We start from the raw sequence: 14,473 nt of genomic DNA on the forward strand, positions 1-14,473 counted from the left end.
ACTTAAATTCAGGTCTACAGTGCTTTTACTTAATATAATCAGTATTACATGTATGTCCTTTCTCTCAAAGCCCAGTTTTTAAGGATACTCATGTAATTAGTCATTACATATATATATTATGTAAAAAATATTTTTAACTGAATAGAAAATCTTAAGGCAGCAAAATGGATTTTGTCCATTTCAATAGACACCTAATGTTACATATTTCAAGATTATTACATGCCGCCTTGGAAAATATTTAGAATAATGACTGATTTACAAAATAAGAAATTAATATTGAACCTGTCCTAAAATCTACTGCTTCTCTTACCAGTTCTGCAAAATCTGCTGCCTCCAAGTCACTCAGTGCCGTATCTAATTCCATCTATGTGGGGAAAAAAAAAGAATAATACATTTAACTCATATTACTTACTTTTTAGTAACGGCCATATAAATGTGCTTAATAATTACTTGAAGAATTAAATAAATATCTCTTTCTCCTTTGTGTTATTTAAGAGATGTCCCCAAATGGAAGATCTTGTTTTCAAGCTTTGCAATTACAAAAAATTAATTTATTTCACATATAGGCATTTTTCAGTTAAATCTCAATTATTTCAAAATGGGCTTCACTCTTTATTCAACGCAAACTAATTTATGAGGTTAAAAAACTGCTTTCCAGTTCTAAGTTAGAAACTTTTTTAACCAAGAATATGAAAACTAATATATGTATGTATATGCATGACTGGAACATTGTGCTGTACACCAGAAACTGACACATTGTAACTGACTGTACTTCAATTTAAAAATAAATAAATAAATAAATAAATAAATAAATAGAAAAAAAATTTAACCTATTAAAAATCTTAAGCGAAAAAAAAAATCCTAATGTAACCAATCTACTTTGACTTGTTTTTATTGTTCTGTTTCCTATATATTTCTCAACAGCTGGAGTCTTGGAAATTATCAACATTCTTCCCATCTCTCTCTTATGTTTTGTATAAAAAGACTGTTAATCTTTATTCATGGATTAAAACATGAAGGCAAGTGTTCCCCTGGAATCTGGCAGGGTTTAACTACCCTACAGAGTTATTAGAAAAATCTCTTACTTTGGATTTAGCTTTTGTTTCTATGGAAATTGTCTGAACTCTTTCATGTATTTGTCCCTCCCTGAAGCATTCAAAATTTAAAAACAGAATAAATTTAATCTTCAGTTTAATCTGTAATGCATATTTAAAAATTGAAAATTATTGACAGTTGAAGCTTGTAGCATATATGGTATTTGTGAAAAATGATCCTTTTTTTTTTTAAAGGCCAAGGCACTCTCTGCAGGACTGTTTCACAAACTGTGTCTTACTGAGATGACAAAAGCTTTGGAAACATTAGTTATGCCTTTCAATGCTTTTCACCCAGTATGACTTATTACTCATTTGTGACCTACATTTTTCTGCATCTAGCAAATACTTCATGTTCTCCTCTTTGTGGCTACAGTTTCCCTTGTGAAAAACTACAGGACAAAAAGAAAATTACCCACTTGTGATTTCTGACCTCAGAAATGTTAATGTTTAACAGGTTCTTGCCGCTAAAGTCTATAGGCTTTACAAGGTTGCTTTGATTGTTTCTTCATATTAAAAGGTAAAATTTCTTTTCTCTTAATTATTCCAGCATACCTTAGGAAAAATCATTTTTTTAAAAATTCTGACCAAAAAACAAAATAAGGAAATTCTCAAACACTTGGGAAAGAAAACTGAAGTGAGACTTCATTATCTACTAAACTCAGAACAATATGTTTTTTCCTAGTTAAAAATAACTATTTCCAACTAAAATTTATCAGGCACAAGTTACCACACACACACACACACACACACACACGTTTTTAACTAGATTTCTTAAGGCATAAAATTCCTTAATCTTTTCCATTAGAAGATATATATTCAATAAACCCTATTATTTTTAACACAGTAAGAAATCTCAAAGGGAAAAAGAAAGTAAGCTCTTTGAGTTTGCTGGTAAAACAAAAACAAAAACTTCAAGGGTTATTATGTTTTTCAAACTTTACAGTCATCAGAAACTTTTAGATCACTTTATCAGATGGTATTGATCTCTTTCCAAACCATCCTTCTTGATTCTCTTACCCAGACTACAAAATATAGAAAATGCTTATGCTGTACCCTTATTGTTTCCTGTGTTTTAATTCCACCTACCCAACTGAGCATCCAGAGGACTTTTCCAGATTCCCAAAGCAGAGCACAACTCTGAGTACCTGGCACAAGTCCTACAGGAGTGTCAGACTTAAGCAACAGCTATGATTTGAGGCAACAGATTAAAGATATATATACACCAGAATTCACACAGTGATGTCTCAGTTTGATATTCTTTTAGGTTGAAATAAATAAAAGCATACAGTCCTTTTTATCAAATATATGGTAAATTTAGAAAAAAAAAAAAAAGCCAATCAGAGAAATCTGAATACAAGAGGTAGTCTTCACATGGAATTTGAAAGACCAAAACAGGCTATATTTTAAGGTGTCCTGAAGTTCTTAGAAGGGAGACATATTTGATCTTAACATATCCAAAGTCGAAAGACATTGCCCCTAAAAACATTAAATGCCTCTACTCTCGTAGAAGAGATCGCATATTTTGAGGGAAGAGGGTTCTTTGGTGAAGAGATTCGAAGACAGGAGAAAGAACTTGGGCAACTGCAAGACCAGACTGGGAGGCTCATGACATGGCACCTCTGACCCACAAAATCTGCCTTGTGTCTTTCAGCAGAAAAAAGGCCCTGGAATGGGCATAAGACAGAATTTTTGGAACCAGGGTCTTTCCTTCTTAAAAGTAAGGTTATCTAATTACTTTCTATTTTGAACCCATATAATTTCTTATGAAAATGCTGATGGCAGTAGAATTACATATTTCACACTTTTTAGTTTTTCTATGACCTAAGAAAATGATCATTATTGGCCTGAGGTACAAAAGATGCAGCAGTGGGGCAAGTGACAAAGGCAAGGACAAAATAAGAAGACCTGAAGGTGAAGTTTCCTTTACACATGCTCTAACAACCTCAACTCCTTCCTAATAATCATTGTACAATAATACTCTCAGAACTACAGCTATAGCTACAACATGCCAGGCATGATTCTTAGCACTTTATTGTAATAACTCGTCACTTCTCTATGAAGTAGGTACAATTATGGTCCCCATTTTACAGATGAGGAAATCGAACAAAGTGGCTAATATATCAGTTTAAATTATTACTAAACTGTCAGAAGGTATTTATTTGATCAGACATGGTAGAATTTCATGAAGAGCAGAATCTTGCATTGGGATTTTACTACAATATAGCCTGGGTTTCTCCATGGTTGGGAACTGGCTGTGGCATAGTGCCTCATTTAATACTAATACGAACACTGTTGCTAAATAGATTACTGTTGATGAAAATGTCTGAAATGATCTTTCCAGTCATTCAGCAGTAAAGATATTTTGGATCTACAGGAACGACTAAAATCACATTGATAATACTTAACTGTTATGAAGTCTTACCTTTGTTAAGCTATCTATGGGACAAGGCAAAGCTAATTATATATGTTCATGTAAAACAAAGATTTTTCTATTATTAATGGAGTTTGTATTTTACTTAAGAATATTGTTAACCAGGCATTCCATCTACCTTTTTTTTTTAACATTTTTTTAATTGCGTTATAGTCATTTTACAATGTTGTGTCAAATTCCAGGGTAGAGTACAATTTTTCAGTTATACATGAACATACATATATTCATTGTCACATTTTTTTTCGCTGTGAGCTACCTTGTATATATTTCCCTGTGCTATACAATATAATCTTGTTTATCTATTCTACATTTTGAAATCCCAGTCCATCTACCTTTAATTATATAGAAACACAAACCTAACTAGATGACCTTCCTCTGTAAAAATCAAAATCACAAAATTTAAAAGTAGGACATGTCATATAATTATGATTTCTGAGAAGTATTCCAAGTTTGGACAAAGCTTAAATGTTAGAGTAAGATGAGAGAGATAATTTCTATTTAGAAAGAAAAAGTCCACTGCACTGGACCCTCCTACTTTTATCAACCAATTGCCCCTTTAACTCTCTCCCACAATCCTCAAAATAACAAAAAAACTAAAGAAAAAAAAGATAAAGAATTACAAGGCAACTGGTTCTGATTCTTATTTTTGACACCTAAGATTACCCTGATTTCCTGTGGAAGTGTGAGCCACCGAACTCCAGGGAGATTGTCTACAAGCACGGCACTGAAAGCATCATACTGCTGTGCACTGGGACTGGCACTGGAATGTAGCTTAGCAGGCTGAAGTGCTCTTTGGAAGAATAAGTCGAAAAAATGATCCAAACGAGGAACATTCTCAACCTGGCAAAAGGCACTGAAGAAACAAGAGCCGTGAAGTCAGAACAACATACTGAAATGGTGGTCATCTCTTTCTTGTGTGCTCCTAAGGGGACTGGATCTCTCCCCACAACACAGGCTCTCTTTCCACTCCTTCTCCCTAAACAGGAATTACCACTGTAATGTTACTGATGGAGCATGTTAAGAAATTCACCCCATTGATATTTTTTACCCTAAAACCTATTTTTTTTTTTACCCTAAAACCTTTGAGTAGATGGTACCATGGAAGAACCACAGGGATAACACAAGTGGTATAATAGAATGGCTGAAGCACCCCTTCTGCAAAAAATAAGTTGCTTTTACCTCTGACCATCTCTCAACCATTTACAACTCCCGATATCTTCCAGGTAACATAGTATGATAAAGAGATTTTGAGGTTTGTAATAGAACAGATCTGGCTTTGATGCTTCTCGCTGCTTTTTTTACTAGGTAGATCTCTAGGGAAAATCATCTAACCTTTCTCTGAACTTTTGTTTCCAAATGGGGATAATACTATCTAACTCACAAGCAAAGTAACTAGTACATAGTTAAGTTTAAGTACTTATTGTGCTTATTACTTACTGGTATACAGTAAACACATAATTAGCCTAAGTTATTTCCTCCCCTCTTCACTAATGAAGGCATAACTGTTTAAGAACTTAAAAAAAAAACAACTACTCGTCTTTAGCCATGTGAAAGTAATACAGCATTGTCTACAACCGCTCATTGGAACAGCCCACTGGATAACACAATAAAGGGTATATATACCATTAATATATCAGGATAATATTCACTGATTCATTAAGCCAATTACTTGAGTGCTACTATGTTCCAGGCACTATTCTCATTGCTGGAGGTAATTTTTACAGCAGTAAAAATATCAAGACAAAAGACAAGGTCTCTGCTCCCATGAAGCTCACATTCTACTGGAGAATGACAACAAATGAACAAAAAGTAAAAACATGAACTTGTCCAAAGCACTATGCAGAGATCAGGACCATGTGAGTGGATGAGGTGACTGGTCAGCTATTTTAGATCAAATGGTTAGAGGAGAGTCTCTGAGAATGGGGCATTTCAGCTGAGATCCCGATGTCAAAACGGTCCAGGAAGAGGCCAGAGTGCAAAAGCCCAGGGTGGAAACAAGCTTGGCCAGGGTGCCTGCAGAACAGTACACAGGGGCGGTGTGGTTTGAGATCTGAGATCAGAAAGGTATGCAGGAGCCAGATAACAATGCAGAAAGATCACTCTAACTTTGGAAATTAGAGAGGCAGGAATGGAGGCAAGGAAACCAGTTAGGAAGTTACTACAGTAGTGACAGAGGGCAGTGGCTGGACAAGGTAATAGTGCAGATGGAGAGAAGTGCATAGATTTGAGGTATGTTTTGAAGACAGGCTGATTAGGATTTGCTGGTGGATTAGCCAGCAAGAATGAAGGAAACCTGTATCTTTAATTTGATCACAACATTAAACTTTATTAATGTATAATCAGTTTTTTTTGTGTGTGGCTCACAGGGAACTAACCAGCTTAAAACTTGAAAAAGACAATATAGGCTTTTGGACTTTTTAGTCTTTTCATAATTATTCATAATGGGCCTTTGATATCTTTCATAATCAGAAAAAAACTTGTGATAAAAAATTACTGCAAAATGACAATTGACAGTATCTTGGATCCATACTGCTTCTTGGTTTTAAGTACTCATTGGATCTTCACGTTTATTATCTTAGTTTGCCTTTCAAATTCTCACTTGAACAAGAAGAAACTACTTAAATTTGGTGTCAGTTTGGAGATACTTCCAAATCAATGGGAGCTAAATTTCAACATGAAATTCTGCCCACAGCCTACTCCATTGGAATTTGCAGAACAATTTCAATTGCTTGTCTTCATGCACGGAAATCATTGAAGGAATTTAATCTTTGATTATCTCTTTTCTTTTTAAATAAAAATAGAAAGCTTCAATAAGGCAAAATATAGCAAGGTTTGCTTATTTAGTATAAATTTAAAGAGATAGTTTATAACCATATCCTTATTCTTCATTGGTTAAAAATTTCCTTATTAGTAAAAGGTAAAAGCACTGAATGTTGCTGCCCAATATTTTGTAGTTCACACATTTGGAAAATGCTCTTAAGTAACTGCATTTCAGAGAGAGGTGTCTCCCAAGAGGCTCCTGGAGAAAAACACTGCAAACTAGACAATTTTCCCAGATGGCACAATCACAGAAAATTCCTTTAGGCAGCTTTGAGGACAGTGACAACAAAGATCCACTCTAGATAAACATATAGCTGATACCACTATGGCTTGGAAAAATGTATAAACTGAATTCGGATTTTGATATTGATACACTCTTAAGGCTTTGAAAGCAAAGGTATCATATTAGCCCTCTGAAGTACTGGGACTTACAAAAATCCCACAAAGAGAAAAATCTATCTTACATAATTTTACATGTTCAAATGTTAAATGGTTACCTCAAATTTCCTCCTTCAGATCAAGAAAGATGCATCACATACTGCAAGGTTAGAAAAGAAAGAAGCAGAAAAATATGCATAATATGAGCCCACATGTGTAAAAAAAAAAAAGAGAGTATGTATATCCATATTGTATAGAAAATACATGGAAGGATATACATAAAACTAAATAGTTGATTACCTTCTCCACTGTGTTTTTTATTTATTTTCATAGTGCATACATTGTTTTACTAAAAAAATCTTTAAGGAAAAAGTATCACACTGTAGGATAGTGAACTTGACAACAGTCTTATAATCACAAAAAAATGTATTTAAAGTCTTCTTACTCTTTTCTGTATCTGTTCTGAAGAAATCTGCCCCTACAGAAATATATCAAATCAGAATATAATGGTGGTTACATCACTATTTCACAAAAGTAACATATGAGACCAAAAAAGAAAAAGCAATGTATCAAATGAAAAACTGCCTAGAGCTGTAAAATAAAAGCCAGTTTGAAGGATGAGAAAATAATAAGAAAAAGAAGAAGAAAAAAACCCCAAACAACTAACTTGCCAACCAAAGAACACTATTAACTGCAAAAGGTGATTTGGAAGCATATACTTAAAACTTGAGATTCAACTCAAAGAAGTACTTACCTATCTAAAGAACCATACATAAATTTTAAGGTTTGGGCAACATTTTCTATCATATTCCTTAGCTGAGGAAGAGGAACTCTGAAAAAAGCAAAAATACACCTGTTCATTTATAACATAATCAAACAATACATGACATAAAAGAAGCTGTTCATCTTTACATTTTATGTGTAATGAATGTGAAAATGGTGTGTGTTAACTGGGAGTATAGCTGTGTAAAATGGTTGCTAGGAAGGTTGCATTACAAATTAAAGACTTTGATGTCTAGATCTGGGGTTCTAGCATGGGTCAAGTAGAGATTTTCACGGGATTCACAAGTAATCATCATACTGACTATTCACGTCTGTATGGAGATCACTTAACCCCCTTTAGGATTCAATTTCCTTTCTGTGTAAAAGGGAACCAAAATCACTAAGCCCTTCTCAGGCTCATTTTGAGGATTAAATAAAATTAATGCAAATAAAGTAGTTGGTGCAGTACCTAGGCCCCACAGAAAGAAATGCTACATTCTTGACACTTTCCAGTATTACCCAGATCTCAATTGAATCTCCAACTCTTGTGAAAAAAAAAATCCCTAAGTGCTAGAGAAAGGAAAGAAAGTAGGAGAAAGGAAAGAAAGAAATGGATTTAACACTTTCTCCTTGAAGCTTTGTAAAACTCTACAAAGCAGGTCTTATCATTCCCATCATACCAATGGGTAAACAGGTTCAAGAAGTGAAGTAACTTGTGCAAGGACACACAGGCAGTAGAACCTGCTAGGGCGCATCCATCTCCTTAGCTACCAAGTTCCCGTCTCCACTACTTCATGGTGTCTTCTGCTTAGATCCCCGCTGTTCACTGCAGCCATCACAGGAGGATGCTCTCTCCCTGCTGGAAACACATGTTCCTGGGGTATAAGCCCCACCCTATCTTCCAGGGGGACGGCACTTTTCTCACTTGTAAAAGGCAGTGGCGAAGAGGGAAACGCACAGGCTTTGGCACTGAGACAAATGTGGGGAAAATCCCAGGGCCACCAGTTCAATTATAAACCACACGCACAATGTTGGAGATACATGGACACGTGAATGACATGGAGGGGGTGCTTGTGCATGATCTCACAATACTCTATTTCCCAGTCTGAACAAGTGAGACTCATAATACCTACCGTTCATGGTTATGTAAAACAGATGGAATGAGGGAAAGAATCTGGTACAGAGTGGTTAACACGAGCAGTAAGAGAGCTGGGTAAAGAGGTGGCTAGGGCTGTTTCTGACTTGAAGCTCAGAACAGAGGAGGAGGAGGATCTTCAAATTCATTCTAACTTACCAAACCAAGTTCTCTAGGATAGGAATTACTCCCCTCCCCACTCCCACCCACGTAATAAAGAAATTGGCTAGAGCTTTCCCTATCCAGCACAACCTTAATCCGGAGCTTAGCAGTGACAGTTCTATTTTTGGCTTCAGGGTAAAACCTCTACAGGAAACTATCTCTATCTGCCTAACTCATTTAGCTGGTGGCATCAGAGGCTGGCATCAGAATGTGATGGAGCAGCCTCTGCTCAGTTCCTTAGCTGGGCCCTCCTCTCTGCTCTCTAACTGCCGCCCTACCACTATCTTACCATTGTATTATCTGTGCCTTTTCTTTTGCATTTTGAGCTACTACAAAAGTCTAAAGGCAGCTGTTTTACCCTGCCACGACACTCTAAAGTGTCCCATTCTGGACATTCTCGAATTCTTATAAACCCATACTTTCAAAACAACTCAGTTTTTCATATTCCAACCCATTGGTATAGGGCAGTCTCCTGGCAGGGTTTATTACATTACCCTTTTAGACAGAAAAATGCACATTGGCTGGTCATCCATATATGTCACAGCACCATTATTCCCCCACATTACAATTTCTGAATGCCACATTCATGATCTGTCCAAAATTAAAGACCCCTTCGAAATGTAAAACATTTTGAAATTTTCCACTACACCCTTTGAAGTTCCTGCTTGTGGTGTTAAAACATGTCCACAAATTGTTTGAAACTCCTCCCCTCAAAATGTGGAGCTTAACTACCCTCTCCTTGAGTGTGGGCTGGATTTAGTAACTCAATTCTAACAAATATATACAAATGTCATCCCTGCTTTTACCTCTAACTATTAGAGTAAGATGTATTTCTAAATAGTTGCAAAAAAGTTAAGAAGGACAATGATAATATAAGATGTACCACTAGAGAAGTCATTTTAGAGTTAAGTATTCATTATTTGGTCAAAGGTGTTCCAAGGGTGGTTAGGGCAAAACACCTTTTTGCTAACTTAATTCTACAAAATTGCCAAAGTAAAAAACTGTAAACAGGCAAAATCCAAATCATACGATCAAAAGTTTGAGCAGAACTCTGTACTGGCCACATCTCAGACCAAAGTGTATTGATGGCTCCCACCTTTACTAACTGGTCTAGCTGGGCCTTCCTGGCACCTTTCTGCACTGTCCACACCAAAAGGACAGGGAGCTACTGTACTAGTGCAACAGACCTTTAAATTGCAAAACTGCTTGGTTTTGACTTTTGACAGAAATGTCATAATTTTAATACATGAGATTTTGTTAGCAGTATTTTAGAAATGAGCTTAAAGTAAACAAAAATCCCAACTTACTCCTCAGCAGGCAGGCCAATTAACAACAACTTGTCAGATTCTTTCCAATAAGCCACATGAATTTGTTTCCCATTTAAAAGAAGGGATGAGCTAAGAAAAAATGGAATCAAAATGAAATTAGAATATCTTTAAATGTCATAAAATTATAAACAGTCATTCATAAAAGAGTACATATGGTATGAGTTAAGAACTGCGTGTTAATAAGCAAATTTCTTGGCATACACCTAACTGCCACACAGAAAAGGCAAGAAATTGTACAACAAAAACCTGAAATACATATTTTAAAAAAATCCACAAAACTCTGGTTCAAACAAAAGTAGACCCATTACAGCAAAAAAGTGGTGAAAATCTTTTGCTAACATTTACTGAATATATACAATTTTTTTTCAAAAGAAAGCTTCCATCCCAGTGTGTTAATTTAACAAATCTTTTCTGATTGTCTACCTATAAACATGTTTACTAAAAGAGATTACAAAGAAACAAAGATGTGGCTCCAGCCTACAAGATGATCATTTAGTATGGGACACAGATACATAAACAAGTAACTGAAATATATGTCAGATTTAAACGTGTTCTCAAGGAAACACTTTAAGTGATAGGTATATTCATGGTGGTGATGGTCTGAGTCTATTCCAATGTCAAAAATGATCAAATTATACACTTATATGTGTGCAGTTTCCTGTACTTCAATTATATTTCGATGAAGCTGGAAAACAAATTGAATGCATTCTAAAGAGATATACAATAGTCAACTATGGAAACATAGAGAATGATTCTTTCTTACAGTGTGGGGAGGTGGTGGGAAGAAGATAAAATAAAAACATTCTTTGTTGAAATTAAAATACATCCGTCAGTCTTTATCTGTTGAGTTCTTAGGATATAGTGTTAACTTCTATACTGCAGTAGATAAATGTGTGGGATTTTAAATATGAATTGCTAACAGGTTTTTTTCAAAAGGGTTATACTTTTGCCTTTATAAAGTTTTAAAAATGCATAGACAAATATTAGACTCATTTGTAGTCATAATTAATTTCACTGCAGTTTTAAAACATGCAACAAAGGACACACACTGCTAAGGAATCCCTGACATAATATTTATTTTTGCATTGATTCTTTCACAAAAAAGTCTTCCTATACACATTTACTGTTTTCCACATGTTTAACCCATATCTTATCTAGTAAGATCTAAATATCATGTAAAATATCTGTACTTTTGAGAAAAATAAAATAAAATCCACATGGAGAAACTTAAAACAAATTTTATTATTAATAAGATTAAAAATGAGGCCTGCACCTTGAAAACTTTATGCTAAGTGAAAGAAGCTAGTTACAAATAGTGACATAGTATGATTTCATTCTTCTGAAATGTCCGGAAGAGGGAAATCTATAGAGAGAAAGTAGATGAGTGGTTGCTTAGGCCTTGAGGTGGGGTAGGTGGATTGATAGCTAAAAGGTGCAGGGTTTCCCTCTGAGAGGATAAAAATGCTGTAAAATTGACTCTGGTGATGGTTGCACATATCTGTGAATATACAAAAACCACTGAATCGTATACTTTAAATAGGTGAATTGTACGATACATAAACTATATCTCAATAAAGCTATTTAAAAAAATAAAAGGAGGCCTATGACATGTTTCTATGAATGCATTTATACACTAAATGGACCCTCAGTTACTAGTATCCTGAAATAAAACAATCTTTTCTATATATACTGTATTAATGAAGTCCCAGTGTTAAACATCACTTTCACTTAGAAAAACAAAGAAATTCTTTTTCCTGTTGTCTTGCAGATCCTATCTTTTAAAATCCTAGAGGAGTCATTTTAACCAGAAGATGGGAAAAGAAAAGTTAAGCCTAGAAAATCCAACTTGATATTTTATCAGTATTAAGGGGTTCTAAAAAAGGTAAACTTTTTTTGGTAAAGTCTAAAACTGTTGCACTATTAAGGAAGAAAAATGGTTTATCATCTACAGATTTATTTTATGAAAAAAAGCAAAAACAAAACACAAGAGTTTGAGCCCTCTCCTTTCATAAGTTAACTATGGGCATTTCAAAGACAGGGCCTGATGAGTCAATGTGGAATGCGATACAAGGCTCTATAATTGACTCTATGATGTACTTTAACTTTCAAAAAGGCATTTGATATCAGTTTGCTTATCCATCACTGAGTGAACTTGCACAGATGATACTGACTTCTGAATACTCTTCCTAAAGTGTATGAGTATTGTGTGTTTTCCTATCATTGTTGTAAGAACAGAATATTCTGAAGTATATGAAAAATTCAGTGTTCAGTCATTTTTAGCAACCACAAAGGTATTGTCTAGCAAGTTAATAATCAAGATAAAAACGTGGAAAAGCCCAGACTCATTAAATGCTATGCTTCAGTGATATCACCTTCATGAAGAAATTCTAAAGTATAGGTCATTAGTCCAACTTTGCTGTTTAAAGTATACTAAAACACTCAGCTCTGCAGATGTACTGAGAACCTACACTTTAAACAGATGACTAGAAAGAAATAACTTACATGAGAAACAAAATATCTGCAGATATCATATCTGCCACATAGATATTTACATTACAGCTACAAATACATTTGTATAATAGATACCTGCCTTGGTATTTTCTTTGTCAGAACCAATGTAAAGAACTTGAAAGGCAGAGAATTAAAGCTAAATAAAAATCAATTATTACCTAGTAACTTGTGTCCCAGTTACATTTTCCAACATGTCACAGAGTGTGAGAAATATTCCTCTCACACTTTTAAGTTTCTGAGATGCATCAGATACTGGATAATGATAAAGGATTTCCTGCTGTTAAACGAAAAGAAACAGAAATGTCAACCCCTACCAAATTTTCCAATCACTATTGTTTTCATGGCAAGTTCAGACCTTCAATTAAGAAAAGAACAAAAAAATGCATCTTTTCAGTTTCCCTAGGAGTTTTATTCAAACATGAGATAAGTATGCCTGGAATTTTAACACATTACCTACTATTTAAAATACCAAAAAACAAGTTAGAGACTGTCAGAATTGGCCAGGCTATATATACAGAGTAGGACACTGATTAGTTGAAATAATTACAACTAATTTCAAACAATGTTTCAAACTTTAATCTCTTTTACAATAAATTCAAATGCTAGTATTTTATTATATTTCATTATACAGATATTCTTATCTCCTATGGTTACATATCTACACAGACACCACATGTAACTTTTAGGAGTCTTTAAATTTAATTACTTTCATTACTAACTTCTAAAGAATCTTCATCTTTGATGAAACCATTAAATCTTATTTAAGCGCAAGGCAAGACTGCAGTTAAACTTACAAAGCGAGAGTACAAAATTAAACTAGTGCAGATAGGAAGAAAGAATTATTATGATACTATAAAATCTTCAGTTTAAAGTTGAAAGTGTTTGCCCAACACAAAATAATCTGAATCCTAACTTTGAAAGAGAAGACATTTTAAATTACGGAAATTATTAAACCTATAAGGTAATTCACAAAATGCTTAATAGTTTTCTATTTTCAAGAAGAGCATGTTCCCAGGAAATAAATAGGTTTTACAAAATAAAATAAATTTCAAAATCAGGAAGTACACTGCTAGAACTTTTACACAAAGGGATGTATTCTGCACATCACTTTTTTGCTGTTACTTAAAGCCACATGCTATTTTTCTCACAAGGCAAATTAAAAGCAGGCAAAATAAAAATTCTAGATGGAAATCACAGAGAATTCAGAGTAACTTCCAGTTACACTGTTTAATGACAATATCCAGTAATATTAATATAGTCATTATTGAAAGCCCAAACTCTTAAAATAGTATATCTTTTCCCTGGTTCTCTCTCTAAAGAGTGTTCTACACTTTGCTTTGGTCTCTCTTTACAAGAAATAATTATGTGACTTGGAGTCCATGTCTTGGCAACTTTCACGTTAGGACAAAAAGAAATAATGGTATTTATTATTATCTGGATACATCTGTTTTTTATTCTTTTTAAGCACATTGAATATATGAAAATTGCTATGCAATATGCTGGCCAAATTCTCTCTTCTGGCAATACTTCTAGTGTAAAAACAGTTACAAAACATTTTATCATTAAAAATTAAGTCAGAGATCAGTTAAGATCTGTTATGTCTACTTAATAAATTTAAACCTTAACTGGCAGATACTTACTGTATTTAGCCAAATACCAAACACCACTTTAAACAAACACCACTTACTCTTTGATTCATTTTTTGAAATTTCCAAATCTTGTAACTTGAAGGAAACAAGCAGTTATTAAATACGTAACTCACATGGAAACAAAATGACCCTATGCCATTTAATTGTAAAACAAGTAATACCAGTACAGAGGTCATTTGAGAGAGTCTATTCCAAGCTCTGCA

At 34.3% G+C, this 14,473-nt stretch overlaps 1 protein-coding gene across 3 annotated transcripts in view; it reads right to left on the reverse strand.

Annotated features, from left to right (window-relative positions):
• INTU (inturned planar cell polarity protein) overlaps nucleotides 1–14,473 on the reverse strand; it is a 73,240-nt gene that overhangs the window by 19,249 nt on the left and 39,518 nt on the right. For all 3 annotated transcript variants that reach the window (XM_031466402.2, XM_010977664.3, XM_031466405.2), the window contains exons 5-9: nucleotides 12,780–12,898; nucleotides 10,090–10,179; nucleotides 7,478–7,555; nucleotides 4,189–4,378; nucleotides 311–364 (exon numbers count right to left, since the gene is read on the reverse strand). In XM_031466402.2, the coding sequence (XP_031322262.1) occupies nucleotides 311–364; nucleotides 4,189–4,378; nucleotides 7,478–7,555; nucleotides 10,090–10,179; nucleotides 12,780–12,898 (531 nt within the window). The remainder of the gene's footprint in view (nucleotides 1–310; nucleotides 365–4,188; nucleotides 4,379–7,477; nucleotides 7,556–10,089; nucleotides 10,180–12,779; nucleotides 12,899–14,473) is intronic.

Source organism: Camelus dromedarius, chromosome 1 (assembly GCF_036321535.1).
Source record: "Camelus dromedarius isolate mCamDro1 chromosome 1, mCamDro1.pat, whole genome shotgun sequence".
Classification (NCBI taxonomy): Eukaryota; Metazoa; Chordata; class Mammalia; order Artiodactyla; family Camelidae; genus Camelus; species Camelus dromedarius.